This window comes from Stegostoma tigrinum, chromosome 7, assembly GCF_030684315.1.
Source record: "Stegostoma tigrinum isolate sSteTig4 chromosome 7, sSteTig4.hap1, whole genome shotgun sequence".
Lineage (NCBI taxonomy): Eukaryota > Metazoa > Chordata > Chondrichthyes > Orectolobiformes > Stegostomatidae > Stegostoma > Stegostoma tigrinum.
The window spans coordinates 48,214,862-48,234,358 of record NC_081360.1 but is presented as its reverse complement, the minus strand read 5'-3'; the positions used below and the strand labels follow the sequence as shown (position 1 = coordinate 48,234,358).

Below are 19,497 nucleotides of genomic sequence, written 5' to 3'. Positions count from 1 at the left end.
CTAACTGTTCAGTCAACATAGCTGAGATTCACGTTCCCATTATTTATGCTCTAATTTTCCTTTCTTCTCTGATAGCCAGGTTTGCTTTCATCCTTACCTAATAAAATCAAGTACTGCTGATACTGGAGCTTTGAAATAAAAACCAGAAGTGCTGGAGAAACTCAGCAGGTCTGTATGCAGCAGGTCAATATTTCCAGTCTGATGTGACTTTTTCTTTGGAGTTCATCCTGGCTTTAACCCTTCCATTGTGTTGATGTGCATTTAGTACCTGGACCATTCTGAAATCAGGCAATCTTTGAGTTTTATATTGCTTTTATTACAATAAAAATGTAATTTATTCCATGAATGATGAAGGAAATGATGGTTTCCCCATGATGTATTTTTTAACGCTGCAGACATTTGACCCAGGAGAGTCTTCTTCGCTAAAAACTGAACATCAGTTAGAATCAGAAGCTTGTCTATAGGAGACACCTCAGCACAACACAGTAATTTAAATGTCAGTGCCAATTCTAAGATCCTCAAATTGAAATTCATCAATCTTTTCTACACAGTGTGTTCAAGTTCATACTTCTTGATGGTATAGCCATTAATTTTCTGAAATGTATCATATTCTGATCATGCCTGGGAGACATTTTATAGAATGCCTCTTTTGTCAAATCCAACAACAATTCTAATGGAAGTCCTAAACCATCATCCATTTCCATCTGACAAAAAATTAACATTGACTTCATATTGGAAGTGACAACTCCAAAATTGTATCTTGCTTTCTCTCTTTGGAAGGGGTATAACTCATGTCCACATATCCAGTTCACTCTTCCACTGGTGTTGCGATTCAGACACCAAGTATTGACTACGCCCTGACAACTTGCATTTGCCTTCCGTAATTTTCTAATTTTCTGTCCGAACTAGATTTTAGTTTCAAGCTTCAATCTTGGGCAGCCGTCCTCTGCTACTATGTCATACTCCAGAAAGGTAGGTAAAGAAGGATAGAATTGAAGTCTTTGTTTAGTCATTGTTTTACAGAGAAAGGCGTTACAACTAGGAAATTGATCCCTGTTATGGGCCAGGCAAGACCCCCTCAAAACACTTCAAAAAGGTAGCCTCGACCCTAACATTTTCTTATTTTAAAGGTAGATGTGAAGTGGGTGTTCCAGGTGTGATGCAACTCGTCAAACTACTTGGCCTTAAGCAGAAGAAAATTTATTTAACACCACAGTTGAAACACAAACAAAAGAAAGCAGAATTTTGAGCAACTTAACTATTGGAAAGTGTAACCAACCTGATATAGCAACTTAATTAATTAACTGTTCCAATACTGTAACATTTCATAAGCCCACCCGTTGGCAAAAAGGTAAATTCAAACATGATTCTTCCAGGCAGGTGGGAACAACATCCAGAGAGAGATTTCACAGGAAGTCATAGGAATCCTTTTACTGAAGCTTGCAACACTTCTGCTACTCAAAACACTAGCGACTGCTGCAGCCAGAACAAAACTAGGTAAAACCTGAGATAACAAAGGATGTAGGGTCTGGGCCCGAAACGTCAGCTTTTGTGCTCCTAAGATGCTGCTTGGCCGGCTGTGTTCATCCATCTTTATACTTTGTTATCTTGGATTCTCCAGCATCTGCAGTTCCCATTATCTCTAGATAAAACCTGAACTGGGAGAGCTGGGCGCTCCATTTCCATTGTTAAACTAGTACTCCCTAGACTCTTTGACACTTCTGCCTTTACACTTCAAAAAAAAAGGACAAAATAACTGTTTTGAAGTGACAGCATTGTCATGTCACAAACACCACAATTTTAGTCTGTTCATATTTAATGGAGCATAACAGAGTCCCCAGATAATACCCACTTGTATGTAATTATGCACAATTAATACATAATTAATAGAGAGCATTCGAGGAAAAAGAAATAGAGAGAATGAACTGGGAAGAAACCCAGGGAGACACAATAAACTGGTTGCCAGATTTGGGAGTACTTCAAATAGTGATCAGAAACACAAAGAGCTGGATAACATGGCGAGAAACAGATTCAAAGATGGCGCTGTTAAGAAATAGCTATGCTTGTGGCACAACGGTAGGTTCCCTGTCTCTGGGCCAGAAGACCGTGGTTCAAGTCCCACTTGTGTCTGATGTATCAAAACATGTCTGAATAGGTTTATTAAATAATTACAGAACAGAGGATATTGTGGCAAAGTGGTAGTGTCCTAACGGCTGAGCCAGAGGGTTTGCGTTCAAATCTCATCTGCCATGCTGTATAACATATCTGATCAGGTCACCTAAAATACCTATGTAAAAACATGCAGGAGAAACTCAGCATAGAGTTATAAAGCATGGAAATCTTAGGTCCAACTCATCTGCATCAACGAGATATCCTAAACTGATCTAGCCCCATTTGTCAGCATTTGGCCCACATCCCTCTAAACACTTCCTACTCATGTACCCATCAAAATGCCTTTTAAATGTTGTCATTGTATCCATCTCCACCACTTCCTCTGGCATCTGTAGAGACAGAAACAGTTTTAAAAAGGGGGGTTTTGTGGTACATTGGCAGTGTCCCTAGTTTTGGGCCAAAAGCCCTGGATTCAAGATTCACCTGCTCCAGAACTGCTTCGTAGCATGCCTGAACAGGTTAATAACATCTACAATCTCTTTAAGATTATTTGCATGCTTTTATTATGTTAATGTTTTATCATTAAATTTACACAAACTTTATGTACCTTTTACATCTAATTCATCTACCAATATTAATGGGAACAAATTTAGTTAAGACAATGATAATACAAAAGATGTTTTACCCTGTTACCTGGGGATAATGTACACAACAGATATAGTAGATTCTTTGTAGGTACAATAATTGTTAGCTTATGCTCATGCTTTGGCTTAGTATAAACATTAGACAGATGTTAGAAATGCGGGTCTTGATACACATTTTACAACAGTGAACATTACATCCTTTAATCAGCTCATTTAGATTTATGAGAAACTAAGCATAAAACTATTATTTCCACCTTTAATATGAAGTTGTCTTCTGGCTGCAGGTGCAGTTCTGAAATAGACTGGCGTACCATCTGTTCCAAATCAATATCTTTCTTTCGTGGTACCTCCAACGATGGGAAAAGATCACCAATCAGACCCAGAAAAACAGGAACATCATTGCTGACAATTTTTGGTAGATTGAAATCTCTAAGAGCACGCATTAAGACCTGGAAACAGCAACAATGCTATTAAATGATGACTGAACAATAACATTATAATAAATGATATTAAGTTAACAAACATGATAAATTATTGCATAATTAAACAATTATAGTGCATATGGTTAGTTAAGCTCAATCTGTCGTCGACTAAGTCACTGGCTTTAAGTTTAAAATTGATAACTGTGTTGAATTCTATTCCATTTCATTAGATAAACAGACCAACTGGGGTGGCAGCCTGGTCATAGTGTTTGTAAGATTACTGATTCTACTTCTATTTTGGAAAAAGACAGATTAGTAAGATCGGTGGCATCAGTTTAGTGCGCACTTGTGCAGACCCTGAATTTTCCCTTCAATTATGTTGATGGTAATAGGAAGATGAATTTCAAGAGAAAGAACTTTTTATTGATAAATAGGCACATCTGAATGAATAAGCTATGATGAATCATATCGAATATAAAGATATTAAGATTGAAACAAACGATGCCTGATCTTCTCCCTCAGACATTCGCCATATGGTGTCAGTGGCCTGGGCAAATGGCAGCCAGAACGCTAAGTGGCATTGAATCTGCATAAGACATCATGGATGATTCTGGCAGAAACCAACAGTTTGAAGGTGGGGCTGGCTGAAGATTCAACTCACTGGACTATATAAGGTAGTAGTAGTAGCAGTTGGCATCACTCTCACATAAAATACACCAGCAATAGTGCTAGGCTGACTAAATTTTCATATCTACAAAGACCCTAGTCTTCTGAGAAGAAAGAAGGAAACAATTCCAATGGGAAAAACATCTTTATATTTTCAGCAGCTTAGGAGCATGTCCACTTCTGAAAAAGTGACAGCTGATAATAAAAAGGCTGTAGAAGCAATAGCAGCACCAAACCTGTCTGTAAAACTTCAAACCAGGTGGAATCAGCAAAAAAGTTATCAAAAAGCTGAAGACCATGTGGTCTCACCAAAGCTGCAAGGAGTAGAAGGTGCTCGACTGCAGTCAACCAAAGTTAGTTAAAATGTCTTGGTTGTAGAAAGGAAAAGGCTGAGAAGTTAGAAGACTTGAAATGTTCATTAAATGAACAAGTATTATCATAATTGTTTCTTTTAAAAAAAGGTAAAACTGCAAGAAACGTTATTTGTAAAAGCACTTAAGAAAATTAGGGAAATAGAAACATGAAAAATTGAAAGCATAAGTGTTATTCAACAGTACTCTTAAGAGAAAATCATTTTTTAATTGTTCAGCTGCAAGTATTGTTTTAAGAAGTGTGAACAACTCAATACTCTATTTTTACATTGCAAGAAAAAAGTGAAGCTATAAAGACCAACCCCCCCCCCACCACCAAACCTCCATGCAGTTGATTTAAATGAGGGGGTAATCTATGGCCTGTCAAATACTTCCATTCTTCGTTGCAATAGTCTTTCAAAGTTACACTTTACATTTCACTAAACAATCAGACTTTGAACAGTATAGTAAATTTATAATTACTATTAAACACTCATCTGCCCTGAAAAGCTACATTTATATTTATGGAATGTCAAATTTCTCTACTTTGAAAACAGAAAGGACATACCTGAAGTCATTTGTTTTGATGTCTGATTTTATTCTGGCTATGATCTTAATGCAATCAGAAATTATTAATCTTACAATCTGACATTTTAAATACATGAATATGGTATCTAACGTTTTTGAGAAGATTTGTAGCTCAGGTTGTTGAAGAGGTTGCAGACTTGCTCATCAACCTGGTATGTGTTTGATTGTAGCCATTTCATCACCGCGCTAGTAACATCGTCAGTGCACCTCTGGAGAAGCATTGGTGTTCTGTCTGGCTTGTTATTTATATGCTTCGATTTGCTAGGGTGGTTGGTATTATATCCAGCTTTGTTTTTCAGTGATTTGTAAATCAGGTCCAGTTCAATATGTTTGTTGATGGAGTTCCATTGGAATGCCAGGACTCCAGGAATTCCCTGGCATGTCTCTGTTTGGCTTGTGCTATTATGGATGTTTTGTCCCAATTGAATTCACATCCTTCTTTGTCTGTGTGTATTGAGACAAGTGAGAATTGGTCGTGCCTCTTGGTGGCTAGTTGGCGACTCGCGAACAACTATACTTCCTGCACGTACACCTCAAAAGGCAGGTACTATCACAAAGTTTAAAATATAAACCACCTGTCAACAATCCACAGGCAAGGAGAACAGCTTACAGAATGAGAGATAATGGGAACTGCAGATGCTGGAGAATTCCAAGATAATAAAATGTGAGGCTGGATGAACACAGCAGGCCAAGCAGCATCTCAGGAGCACAAAAGCTATTGTGCTCCTGAGATGCTGCTTGGCCTGCTGTGTTCATCCAGCCTCACATTTTATTAGCTTACAGAATGATAAGGGTTATGATCAACGATGCCCACAACCGCCTCCACAAATACAAGCAGGCAATGGCACGCCAAACACTTTGTGCTCCAACACAACTGACCGAGAATGGACAACCACATTGGAACACGCCATCACCATTCAACAACAGAGGACCTGAACAAAGAAAACTATATCCCTACAAGACAAACTTCCAAACTCACTCACAACAGAAATACAGAAACATGGATCAAGAACATCACAGGCTGGCCACTTACAGACACTGAAAAGACTGTCCTAGTACCTGGACTGAATTATTACTACAGAAATGCCAAAAAAAGCTGACTTCCTGGCTGCACTGGAATCAACACTGAACAGCAATGAACTCAGAGAGGAAATACAACAGACCATCAGACAAATGACAGTCCCAACACTGAGCAGAAAAGCTAAGTCAAACACATTCAACACGAAAGAGAAGAAAGCCCTGGAAAGACTTAAGAAAGACAGAAACATCAGGATCCCATCGGCAGATAAAGGACGCGTCACAATAATCCTTAATAGAGCTCAATAATATCAAGAAAGCCAACACATTAGCAAACATCAACAACTACCAACAAGTGGCAACATACCCAACACCACAGTTCATGAACTGGATCGCAACAACCCTGAAGAAATTGCAGAGCTCAGGGGACATCAGCAAGACAGGCTACCTAAAAACAAAGCCAGAGGGATCCAACACACCCTGCTTCTATGGACTCCCTATGGTATACAAACAAGGGGTCCCCTTCAGACCCATTGTCTCATTACCAGGCACTCCAACATATAGACTAGCCAAAAGCAACACAACGGAAACTGAAAAACTTACTTGACAATACTACCCATTCCATCCACTCCTAGCAATAATTCCTCAACATCATCAAGGACACCAGAAGAGATGAGCACAAGATAATGGTATCCTTCAATGTAACAACACCTCTTATATCCATAAACATCAACCGAGACAAAGCAACAATTGTCATACTGCTGGATGAATCAGAAAGGCAGGCACCCCATGTCACCAACAGCACTAACAAGGACCTCTGAATCAACTGGATCTGTGCCTCATAACCTACTTCATCTTCAATGGCCACTTATTTAAACAAATCAACAGAACACCAATGGGATCCCCAATATCCAGACCGATTGCAGTAGCAGTAATGGAAAGATTAGAACAGACAGTGCTCCCCACTATCTAACCTAGACGCTGGGTCCGCTATGTAGATGATACCTTCATGATTATCAAACGCACCGAACCAGAAGAAACCCACCAACATAGAAACAACCTCCTCACTGGAACAAAATTCACAATGGTAGAAGAGAACAACAACTGACTACCCTTCCTGGGCGTAACGGCAGAATGCAAGAACAACGGGGAAACTCTAGACTAGGTGTACACAGACAGGCAACACATATGGACCAGATACTTAATTATACCAGCAACCACACCAACACCCATAAACAGAGATGCATCAGGAATTATTCAAACAATCACAACACACCACAGCAACGCAAAATTGCGCAAAAGCAGAACGGGAGCACTTATACGGAGTTTTCAAAAGCAATGGATACCCAGAAAGCACAATCTGCCATTACCTCCACGACAGACCACAACAAGGTGACACAACACGGCCAGACACACTAGTTACCCTAATGTACATCAGAGACATAGAGATGACCGCAAGATTACTCTGATTCCTAGGCATCAGGGTAGCCCATAAACCAACAACTACAGACGAATGTAAAGGACCCCATACCCACAACTGACAAAACTAATGTTATATACAAAATACCTTGCAAGGACTGTGAGAAACATTACAAAGGCCAAACTGGAAGAAAACCGACAATAAGGACACATGAACACCAACTAGCCACCAAGAGACATTACCAATTCCCAGGTGTCTTAATAAACATGGACAAAGGAGGATATGAATTCAACTGGGACAACACATCCCTAATAACACAAACCAAACAGAGACATGTCAGGGAATTCCTAGAGGCCTGGCATTCTAACCAGAACTCTGTCAACAAACACATTGAACTGGACCTGATATACAAGACACCAAAAAATAATACCAACCACCCCAGCAAACCGAGGCATATAAATAATAAGCAGGACAGAACACCGGTGCTTCACCAGAGACAGACTGACGATGTTATCCAACAAGGTGACGAAACATTTGCAATCAAACACACCGAGCAAGCGTGCAACCAAATATAGTATTTTTAACAAAGAACCCCTTTGGTGTGGAAGCAGCCCACGGGCAATTCAGCATGGCCAATCCACATGGGAGGAAATTGGAGCACCCAGAGGAAACCCAACCAGACACGGGGAGGACATGCAAACTCCACACAGTCGCCTGAGGCTGGGATCAAACCCAGCTCCCTGGTGCTGTGAGACAGCAGTGCTAACCACAGAGCCATGTCCCATGCTGTTTGCAAGAATAGGTCAACCGCTGACTAGAAACAGCCAGACTTCCTGAGCACATTGATGTAGAAAATATTGAGCCAAATCCTTCTCCTTTGCACCAGAATTTCCATCTCAAATTCACATAGATGTCAATACTGGCCCACTATAACGAGCTAGAATTACAACTTCTCCTTACCTGCTCCTCAGGGCTGTTTCGATCTCCTCTCTTCAGAGATCCTGCAACTACCAATACAGATTTTATGGCTCTAAGGCCCCAGTCATAATGGTCCTATAGGATGATAAGTGTTCAAACAGCAATCAAATCAATGAGAAAAAAACATTGTTTGAAAATCATGCTTCTTTCCTAAAAATCTACGTTACCTGCTTTGACAGTAGCTCACGGCAAAGTGTGTAGAGACTTATAAATTTTCTGGCAAGCTGCCTAGCATCTATAAATCCCTCTGTGACCAACATGATTTCACAGATCAGCTCGAAGTCTGGGATCACCATTGCACAAGGTCTGACAAATTTTTAAAAATTATAAAATATACATTAGAATTATAAAAATAACCCAGTTCATTCAATTCCCATCCTTCTTTAGTCTTTCCATGACCTTTGATGATTCCACGCTTCTTCAACTCTCTGTTTGTGACCGCAATGAAAGATTCTTTGGTCAGTTATTGGAGAAGTGAATTATCAGACATGAGGTCAAGGCCTTCTCAATCACTGTGCTATAGCCCAGTGATATACGAGAGGGTGTCAGGAATTGAGGGTAACAGTTATAATGGAAACATTACACTTAATATCTCAATCATATGTACACACCTGAACAGGGCTTTCAAGTTTTCAGGAAGTTCTGCTCTCCCTGCATATCCAGGATTTAGGGTGATGAAAATACCTACAGAAGGTTTCAGTTCAATACTTTCTCCTAGAAAATAAAATCTATTGATTCAAAACATACATTAGTACAAATTTGAGATCAAAGAATCATCAGTTAGACAGATATATCTATTTTTAAAAAAACACATACCGTTTTTTCTTGTTTCTAACTGCATCTTGAATGGTCTTGACTTGTACAGCTACAACTGAAAGAACTTCCACTGAAATACGATTGAATTCATCAAAGCATCCCCACACTCCTGTTTGTGCGAGACCTTTATATATGTTTCCTATGGACTAATATTGTGTAAAATATGTTTAAGCAATGACAATAATCGCTCAAATTACAATACATTCACACAATATTTTCAGAGGTGGCCATAGCCACAAGCAAGGAACACATCCAGGCAGCTCAATACAGGGGGTGCAATGACTCTTTGCCTTAGAGAAAAGGTTGTGGGTTCAAGCCTCACTTCAGAGACTTGAACACAAAAATCTAAGTTAATACACCAATGTCATACTAAGGAAATGGTGTGCTTTTGCATGAGAAATTAAAAGGAGGCCCAAATGCGGCACAAAAATAAAATGTCATGGTAGTTCTTTGGAGAAACAGGAGGTTGGGTCCTATTTTCCTTACTGTCTCAACTAATGCTTGTTATATTTGTGGAAGCTTGTTGTACATAAATACATTCTGCAGGCCTCTTTTTTATTCACTCATGAGGATCTGTGTGTGTTAGCTGAGCCAGCATTTATTACTCATGCCTAGCTGCGCCTTCAGAAGGTGGTGGTGATCTGCCTTCTTGAACAGCAGTCCATGTACTGCAGGTAGCCCCCACATTGCCATTTGGGAGGGAAATGCAGGATTTTGATGCAGCAACAGCGAATGCTTGCCACCAACATTACTTCGGGGGGGGGTGAGGTGGCAGGTGGGTACTCACAGCAGCTGCCCTTGAAAGGCAATACTTTTACAATGAAAAATATGCTTTGTGAGTTGATCTCAATTTGCCCGTTTAGGGACAGGATTCAAAATTATTAAACCACTAATACAGAAAGTATGCACAGGGTGGCAAGGTGGAAGCACGCATGTAGTGAAGGGAGGGGTATAAAAGATGAAAGGAGCAGAGGAAGGGACAATGAGGGGGGAGTGGAGGAGGACAGCGCGGGGAGAGAAGAAAGGGGCAGCCAAAGAGCTGCAGCAACAATAGGTATACAACCTGATAGCTCCAGTTCCAATTTCCTGTTCTACTGTTTAGTGTGCATGTAATGATGACATCGATAGCAATGACTTTCTGTTCAAGTATATTGGAAAGAGTTACACCATTTCCTATGTTTAAACACTGACTACACTACAAAAGCACTTAATTGGTTGTCATCCACATTGGGGCATCAAGAAAGGCACTATGTAAAGTCTTTTTATCGAAGTGGACTTTCTGCTTGTATCTGTTGCTTTTGTAGCTAGATTTGACAGCATCTGGCTGAACAATTACGGAAATAAAATTAAAGAGCTCGACAAAATGACAGTCACAGTAAAAGCAATTTAAATTCTTACTTTGCATAATCCTTTAAGATTGCTCAAATTTCAACTCATTCAGACCCAGCCTCACTCATTAAACAAGCCTAAAACAAAAACTGAGGTTCTGCCAATTACAGTCACTTTGTCATCAATTCAAGATTTTTTTTTCTTTGGATCTAAGTAGCTTTTAAAAGTTGGCCATATCAAAATACAGTTAATTTAAAATCAAGTGACCGTATACTTCGATGGGACTGCTAAATGATACAGTATTTGAAAGTGCAAGTAGTGTTGCTTTACAAGTTGAATAACAGCAGTTATACCATTGTCAAAACAAAGAAATAATTAGAGCTTGGAACAAAGTCACTAAGAATTATGCAGGACATCAATCACCATGAAGAATGATAGATTAGCAAGAGTTTGACGATGAATTTATAAAATATTGTCGCAATAGCTTGCTGAGACAATGCAATTAACTGAACTGCTCCCAGGAGCTGACTGAGTGGCAGATGGATTGCGGAGAGGGCAGGGTCACAAACTTTCAGACTGCTTCCTCGAGAATGGGAAGCATTGACAACATCTTCTTTACCTTAATGCCAATTGAGATCCATCAGTAGCCCTCAAAGCACCTCAGCCCACACTTGTTTTCTACAGTTAGTGTGGTACAAATGCCCAGAGGGGATGCTTGTAGCCTAGTATGAGTACCTCTCTCTTTGCTGGCCCCAACAGAAGGCCAAACTGGCAGCAAGGAATGGTCCTGCAGGATGATGTCCTGATGCCTTTTATACCAACGCAGCCTTCCCTCTTTGTTGGGACCTGTCCACCTGTATTTCAGAGCTCCAGTCAGGATTCTCCTTCTTGGACTTCCTGCAGTACTAGTGGTGGTTCCCAGTGGAATTGCTGTCACTGGAGAATTGCCAGCCTCTGATATTGACTGGTAGCTCTCGAGGGAGAAGATCCATTTTGCAGGACCTCTGCTGGAAGGCAACAGGTTGCCCAATTTTGCTATTTCACATTAGAATCCTAGAGGTGGTGTTCTATAGCCAACGAACATTAGTATGAAAATTCTGCCCAACTTCTTGTAGAATCAAATCAGGGATACAGTTGCTGTTCTAACTAGCTTTGTGCAATGAGGCAGAATTAATTAACAATTTCACAGAAAAAAGATTCACTGAAAAAAGTGACCTTAATACAATTGAATTTATTGTAAAGTCTGAAAGCTACGTACTTCAGAACCAAACAGAAAACTTAAACAAAGCGAGTTCCACAGCTACAAGAGGAGAGCTGACTGGAGTTAATTGGATAACTAGTCTATAAAGGTTTGACAGTCACTAAAATTTGGAAAACGGTGAAAGAAATTATTCAAAACGTTCAACAGCAATACCATCCATTGAAACAACCCAGCAAGAAAGATCTAATAATGTTTTATTAGGGAAAGTTAAGAACAGTATTAGTTTAGAAGAAGAAACATTGCCAAGAAAAATAGTTACTCTGACGTTTGGAGTGCTATAGAAAGCAGTGAAGTGACACAAAATGTAATAAAAAGGGAGAAATAAAATGACAGCAAACTAGTGAGGAATATTAAAATAGATTGTAACTGTTGTTTACAAGACTACAGAAAGAAAGCGAGTAGTTAAAATGATAAATTTGTCCCTACAGCTAGGAGCAGGAAATTGTAACGAGGAATGAGAAATGGCAAAAACATTGAACAAATATTTTGTAATTTTTTTCACAGTAGAAGACACAAATTATATACCAAAATAAATATAACAAAGACATAAATGTGTGTGAGGAATTTAAGGTAATTAACGTCAGAGAGAAAATATCAGAAATTTAAGTGGCTAAAAGTTGACAAACATCCAGAACCCAGTGACATACAATCGAGGATTCTACAAGTAGTAGTCATGGAGATGGTGAATGGATCGCTAATGATTTCCAAAAATCCCTTAGTGTCTCAAATGATCTCAACAGATTATAACCTAGTAAATTTAACACCATAATTCAAGAAAAAGGGGAAAGAAAGAACAGACAACTACAGACTGGTTATTCAGATGTCAGTCATCAGGAAAAGAAAGAAAAACAACTGAATTTTTATATTACTTTGCACATCCACAAAACATCAAACTTTTTTTGCAGGTAACTAAGTACATTTTTGAGGCATAGGCAAAACGTAGAAGAAATGGCAGTTAAATTGCATTCAGCAAAATTCCACAAATAACAATGTGATAAATACTACATAACTGTGATTTCTGTATTACTTGCAACATAAATATTGGCCAGGACATCATTTCTACTACCTCAACAGACAACTGCGACCTTGATTTAATGATGCATCCCAAAGGCATCTCTGACAGGGCAGCACTGCCTCACAGCAAACAGATATGTCAGGGTGGATGGCAAAATCTGTTCAGCTGAAGTCTTAAGAATGCATTTAGTAAATCATATTATGACCAGCAAAAAGTCAAATTATTTTATGAAGGGGCAATTGTGTTTGACAAACTTCGGTTTTCAATGATGTGACCTAGGGTAGATAAAGGAAAAATCAGTAGATGTGGTGTATGTGGATTTTCAAAAGACATTTAATAAGGTTGTATACATAGATCAATACATATGGTTAGGATATTAACATGGATAGTGGTTTGGCTAATGGGCAGAAAGGAAAGTGTAGGGATAAAAAGCACAGTTTAATCTTCGCAGACTACAGAATCACAGAATCCCTGCAGTGCAGAAAGAGCCATTCAGCACGTTCTGAAGAGCATTCCATCAAGACCCACCCGATTCTTGCATTTCCCATGGTTAATCCACCTAGCCTGCACATTCCTGGACACTCTGGGGCAATTTAGCACCGTCAATCCACCTAACCTGTACACCTCTGGATTGTGGGAGCAAGCCAGAGCATCAGGAAAAAATCCATGCAGACACTGTGAGAAAGTACAAATGCCATTTAGACAGGGTGGAATCGAACATGGGGTCCCTGGCACTGAGGCAGCAGTGCCAAGCACTGTACCATCTAATATCTAGTGAAGTATTGGAAGAATCAGTGCTTAGCCTAACCCATTTAGATTGTACATTAATAACTTAAAGAGACAAGACTAATATTTCTAAGCTATAAAAAAAGTGGTAAGATTAAGTGAGTTGGCAGCAAAGTGGCAGTTTAAAATTAACATGAGGAAGTAGCAGGCTATTCACCTTGGTCGTAAGAATTAAAAGACGGAATTTTTTTTAAACTCGTGGAACTCGTAAATGTTGTTATTCTGAGAGATTTGGGTCAGAAAGTTAGCACACAGGTACAGAGAGAAATTGGGTAGGCAAATGGCACGCTGGCGTTTATTTCAAATGATCTGAATTTCAAGATTAAAGAAGTCCTGGTGAATTGGAGACTACACTTGGAGAGCTATGCACAGTTTCGACATCTACATTTAAAGCAAGGCTACATTTGCTCTGGGAGCAGTGCAGCTCAGTAGATTGATTGTTGGGATGAGAGGCTTGTCATAGAAAAGACTGAGTAAATTTTGTCAATTTCCTCTAGTTTAGAAGAATGAGAGATGATTTCATTGAAACATACAAGTTATTAAAGGTCTGACTGTGGAGGCACAACAGGTTGTTTCCCCCAGCCAGGGAATATAGATAAGGGGGGGCACAATTCCAGGGTAATTTTAGACTGAGATGAGGAGAAACTTACACAAAACACTGCAAATCGTTTGAATTTTCTGCTCCAGAGGGCTGTAGATGTTCTGTTTTTGAAATACTTAAGAGTCAGATAGACCGATTTTGTTTCTCAGAAAATCAAGTACAAAGCTGCTGACAGGAAAGTGGAGTTAAAGCAGAAGGTCAGCCATGATTGTATGGAATTGAAGAGGAGACTCTGAGGGCTGTATGGTCTACATTTGCTCCTGATTCTTACGCCCTTACTTTCATATTTGAACGTGACAATTACGTAAGCCTAACCGATCAATTATTTTAGTTTTCTAGTGGGAAAAATGAGCTGGACCAAAGCTGAAGCTGGAGATTAAGATTCACCAAGGAACACAAGAAAAAAAATTATTCGGGTAATTTTCAACTTTGCTGAGGTCAATGACAGATGATAACAAATTGAAAATTTATTGGAGCTTATGTTATGCAGCTGGTATGCGACCATCAAATTTTTGCCGATGTCTAACATGCTCCTCTCCATGGCCTGTGTATTGGAGGAATGCGATTTAGCTGATATAGTAATTTTTTTTTATTCAGGACTACTATGACAATTTGCATTACCCTGATACCAGTAATTACCCTTAAATCAAAAAATCTATTCGTTAAATGGATATTTCATTTAATTATTGCCAACATAACCCTAAGTCAACTGTAATAATAAATAAGAAAAAAGTGGTTTTGAGAATACAATTTATTTAACAAGTCAATTAATGTGTTGGGTCAACATTCTGGAACTTTCTCCATAACAGCATTGTAACTCTACCTACAGCAGTTCAAAAAAGCAGCTCGCCATTAACTTCTCAAGGGCAACTAGGGAGGCACAAGAAATGCTGGCTAACCAGCAGTGCCCACATCCCATGAGTGAATTGAATAAAGACTGATTGCTTTATAAACCAGTGATGATAATGGTTCTAAAAAGGATTTCTTTTGTCAGTTACTTCCCATCCACCTACTGCTGGGGCCTGAATTCAGAAATGGCCTAAAGAGTCAGTGCTGACAGGCAATTTGATAGTTAGGCAGTATTACAATAGACAATAGGTGCAGGAGTAGGCTATTCGGCCCTTCGAGCCAGCACCACCATTCATTATGATCATGGCTGATCATCCACAATCAGTATCCTGTTCCTGCCTTATCCCCATAACCTTTCATTCCACTATCTTTAAGTCAAGGCTAAGATAGTCTATACTCGAGTTCCATACAGTGGAACTTTCAGCATGAAATACCAAACCAAGAAATGACAGCTGCCTCATCCTCTAACTCAGACAAGACTGATCAGAATTATTTTTTAAAAAAATCAAAGGACAATTTCTAAATAAATCTAACTTGCTGCATTCAACTCACAAGTTCATTACTTTCATGATTATATTGCAGAAAAGTATATAGTTACCTTGTAATCCATCTGTTCTGAGCAGTTGAAAACATAGACCATAACGCCCAATGACCGTCCCAAGTCTTTAGTGGTCTCAGTTTTACCTGTCCCAGCAGGTCCTGATAGTGCACCACTCATTGTCAAATGCAAAGATTGAGTTAAAGTAATATAACATCTGTGGAACAATTAAAATCATAATTAACAACTAACAACTGAGTAAATGTAATGCTGCCCTGTATGACAGAATAGAACTATACAAATCGGAGGATAACATGGTTGAACACTATAATTCTGTGGTCTGATTGCACTGAATACAGTGGTTTGTTTGCTGAGCTCAAAAACATTATTTTCATGTTTGTTTACAGGGACATTTTGCGGGGTCGGCGGGGGGGTTGTCATCACTGACAATGCCAGCATTAATTCCCCATCCCTAATTGTCCAGGAGAAGGTGGTCGGGAACTGTATTCTCAAACTGCTGCAGCCTTCAGGGTGTAGAGACAGCACGGCGCTGTTCAGAAAGGAATCGCAGGAGTTTGACCCAGCAGTAAAGGAATGGAGAAATTGCCACCACTACCCACAAGTACATCAAGAAGAAATGCAGCAAAGGTTTACCTGACCATTTTCTGGAATGGCAGGACTGATCATAACAAGAGGCGTTGAATCTGTTAAAATTATATTTCCTGGAGTCCAGAAGAATGAGGGTGGAATCTTATAGAAACAGGGTAGATGCCAGATCACTGTTACCAATGACACAGCAGTCCAAAACCAGGGGTCACCATCTAAGGATAAACCATTCAGGACTAAGTCACAGATAAATTTCTTCTTCAGGAACATGGTAAGCATGTGGAATTTGTTATCACAGAAAGCAGTCGAGATACAATCTGTGCATCAAGCCAGAGAACATGTAGAATGTTGAATGAATACTTCACATCTGTTTTTACTCAGGAGGAGGAGGATGCAAGAACAGGATTCAAGAAAATGAACTGTGAAGTCCTTGAGTAGATTGATGTTAGGAGGTAATGGAAGCTTTGGCAGAGTTTCAAGAAGAGGACAAATCCTCAGGTCAGGATAACTCATATCCCAGGTTGCCGTGGAAGATAAGGGAGGAAATTACAAGGTCCCTGACCCTAATTTTTAGGTCATCTCCAGCCACAGTAAAGGGGAATAGGGGACAGTTAATGTAGTTCCATTTTATGAGATGGGTAATAGAGACATACCAGGGAACTATAGACCAGGTGAGTCTAAAATTAGTCATCAGGATATTATTGGAGAAAACTGTGAAAGAAAAAAATAATCCCCACTTAGACAGGAAAGGTTTAATCAAAGATGGTCAGTATGGATTTGTCAGAAAGAAGTCATGCCCATCAAATTTGGTGGAGTATTTCAAGGAGGTGGCCAAGTCTGTTAATAAGGATAGTGCAGTTGATGTAGTTTATTATGGATTTCAGCAGGGTTTTTGACAAGGTCTTAAAGTGATAAAGAAGGTAAAAACTCAAAGGATCCAGTTTACCTTGGTAACTTGGATCCAAAATTGGCGTAGTGACAGGGCGGTGGTAGACGGCTTCCTACACTACTCTAGGGCCTCCACTGTTTGCTCCCTCTGTACCTGTATACATCACTTTTCCTTTTAGCCCAGTCCTGACTATTCCAAGATATCCACAGTTCTCTGAGCTTGTTGCTCCCATGTTTCATAATAAAGGGAATACGTTGGGCCTGTACTGTCCCGGTTCCTTTTTGAATGATTACCACTAGTTTGCTGTAGATTTACCCCTAAGTATTGTCTGCCAGTCTGTTTTGGCTACATCCTGCCTTATTTTAATAAAATATGCCTCCTACAATCCAAAACCCTTTTCTGCAGACTAACTTTTAAAAAGACGACAAGCACCAAAAGCAGTGTTGCAGCTAGTGTCACTAAAATGCTCCACCACTGTCACCTCAAACTTCTGTTTGGCTTCATTCCCCAAAATTAGGTCGAGTACTGTATTGCCCCTGGTTGAACCATATACATGTTGACATAAAAAGCTCTCTTACATATTTCAAGAAATCTGCACCCTCCACCCCACCCCTGAACCCTTTATATCATGATTATGTCAATTTTGGGATTGTTGAAATCCCCTAATCCTATCATTATTTTTACATGTCTTAGTAAGTTGTCTACATGTCTGCTCCTCAATTGCCCATTGACTGTTTGGACACCTACGGTCATAGAGAGTCCCACAGCGTAGAAGCAGGCCCTTCTGCCCACCGTGGCTATGACATTCAACAAACACCAAACTACGCTAATCCCATTTACTCATGTGGTCCATTGCCCACTATGCCCTGCTATTTTAAGTGCTCATCCAGATGATGCTTAAATGTTGTGAGACAATCTGTCTCCACCACCCTCTCAGTCACACATTCCTCATTTTTACCACCCTCTGGGTGAAAGTATTTTTCCCTTTGATCTCCTTTAAACCACTTACTCCTCATTGTAAACCTGTGCTCTCTGGTCTTTGACATGTCTGGCATAGGGAACAGATACTCATGATCTACAATATCTATACCTTCGTGTACCTCAATTGGATCTCCCCTCAGCCTCTGCTTCCTTAAGACAAACCCAGTTTATCTAGCCTCTCCGCTTAACTGAGACTCTTCATCCCAGGCAACAACCTGATGAATTTCCTCTGCACCCTCTCCAGTAAAATCATGCCGTTCCAATAGTATGGCAACCAGAGCTATTCATAGTATTCCATTTGTGGCCTAATCAATGTTGTAACAAGACTTTCCTTGCTCCTACATTCTATGCCCTGACTAATGAAGAAAAGCATCCCATATGCCTTCTTCAATACCCTGTCTACCTGTGCTGACATCTTCAGGGATCTATGAACTCGTACACCAAGGTCCCTTTGTTCCTCGTTACTCCTTAAGAATCTACCAGTCATTGTGTATATTCTTCCCTATTAGACCTCCCAAAATGCATCACCTTGCATTTAACAGGATTAAGTTCTGCCATTGCTCTGCCCAATTTACTAGCTGATCAATATTAGACCGTAGCCTGCGACCATCCTCAATATCAACAGCACCAATTCTCATGGCATCTGCAAAATTACTAATTATGACTTCTATGTTCATGTCCAAGTCATTAAAGTAGATAACAAACAACAATGGTCCCAGCATAATCCCTGTGGTACACCACTGGTCAAAGGCTTCCAATCACAAAGGGTACCATCATCCCTTGCCTCCTACTTGTAAGCCAATGCTGGATCCAGTTTTCCAACTTGCCTTTGATCCCATGGGCTTTTATCTTCTGGATCAGCCTCCAAATGTGGTATTGTCAAAGGCCTTATACTGAAGTTCATGCAAAGCGTATCAACTGCACTACCCACATCAATAATATTTAGTCATCTTTCAAAAACTCAGTTAAATTAGTCAGCAAGGATCATCTAACAAATCTATGCTAACAATCCCGAATCAATCCTTGCCTTTCCGAGTTTTAATTAATCCTGTCCCTGAGAATTTTTTCCAATAATTTCCCTACCACTGATGTCAATGTAACTGATCTGTAATTACGTAACCTACTCCTGCTGCCCTTCTTGAACAAAGGAACCACAATAACTATCCTCCAAACATCTGGTACTTTACCTGTAGCCAGTGAAGTATTACAGAGAGCTGCTCGGGGCCCCACCAATATCCTCCCATACATCTCATAACAACCTGGGATGCGCCTCATCAGATCTTGAGACTTTTGCATACTTACACCCACTAAAACATCTAATGCCTCATCATTAATCTTAACACATTCCAGAAACTCACAATCCCAACTGAAATTTCTGGGTACAATGACTTTCTCTTCTGTGAACACATTTAAGATCTCACCCACATCCTCTGGCTCCACTCACAGGATGCTCTTTTGGTCTCTAATAGGTTCCAGTCTTTCCCTGGTAACTCTCTTAAGCTTAATATACTAATAAAAGGCTTGGGGTTTTCCTTAATCTAATATGCCAAAGATATTTTGCGCGCCCTCCTTATTTCATTTTAAGCAAGCTCCCATACTCTCAATACTTTTGACTGGTCTTCCCTGTTT

The 19,497-nt window shown here is 39.7% G+C and overlaps 1 protein-coding gene across 1 annotated transcript in view; it reads right to left on the bottom strand.

The window, feature by feature from the left end:
* The window catches only part of dnah9l (dynein, axonemal, heavy polypeptide 9 like), a 353,637-nt gene that overhangs the window by 215,546 nt on the left and 118,594 nt on the right, over positions 1–19,497 (bottom strand). Inside the window, 6 exon segments of the mRNA XM_059647649.1 lie at positions 3,011–3,205; positions 8,180–8,272; positions 8,365–8,503; positions 8,809–8,925; positions 9,014–9,159; positions 15,453–15,609. Coding sequence (XP_059503632.1) covers positions 3,011–3,205; positions 8,180–8,272; positions 8,365–8,503; positions 8,809–8,925; positions 9,014–9,159; positions 15,453–15,609 — 847 coding nt within the window.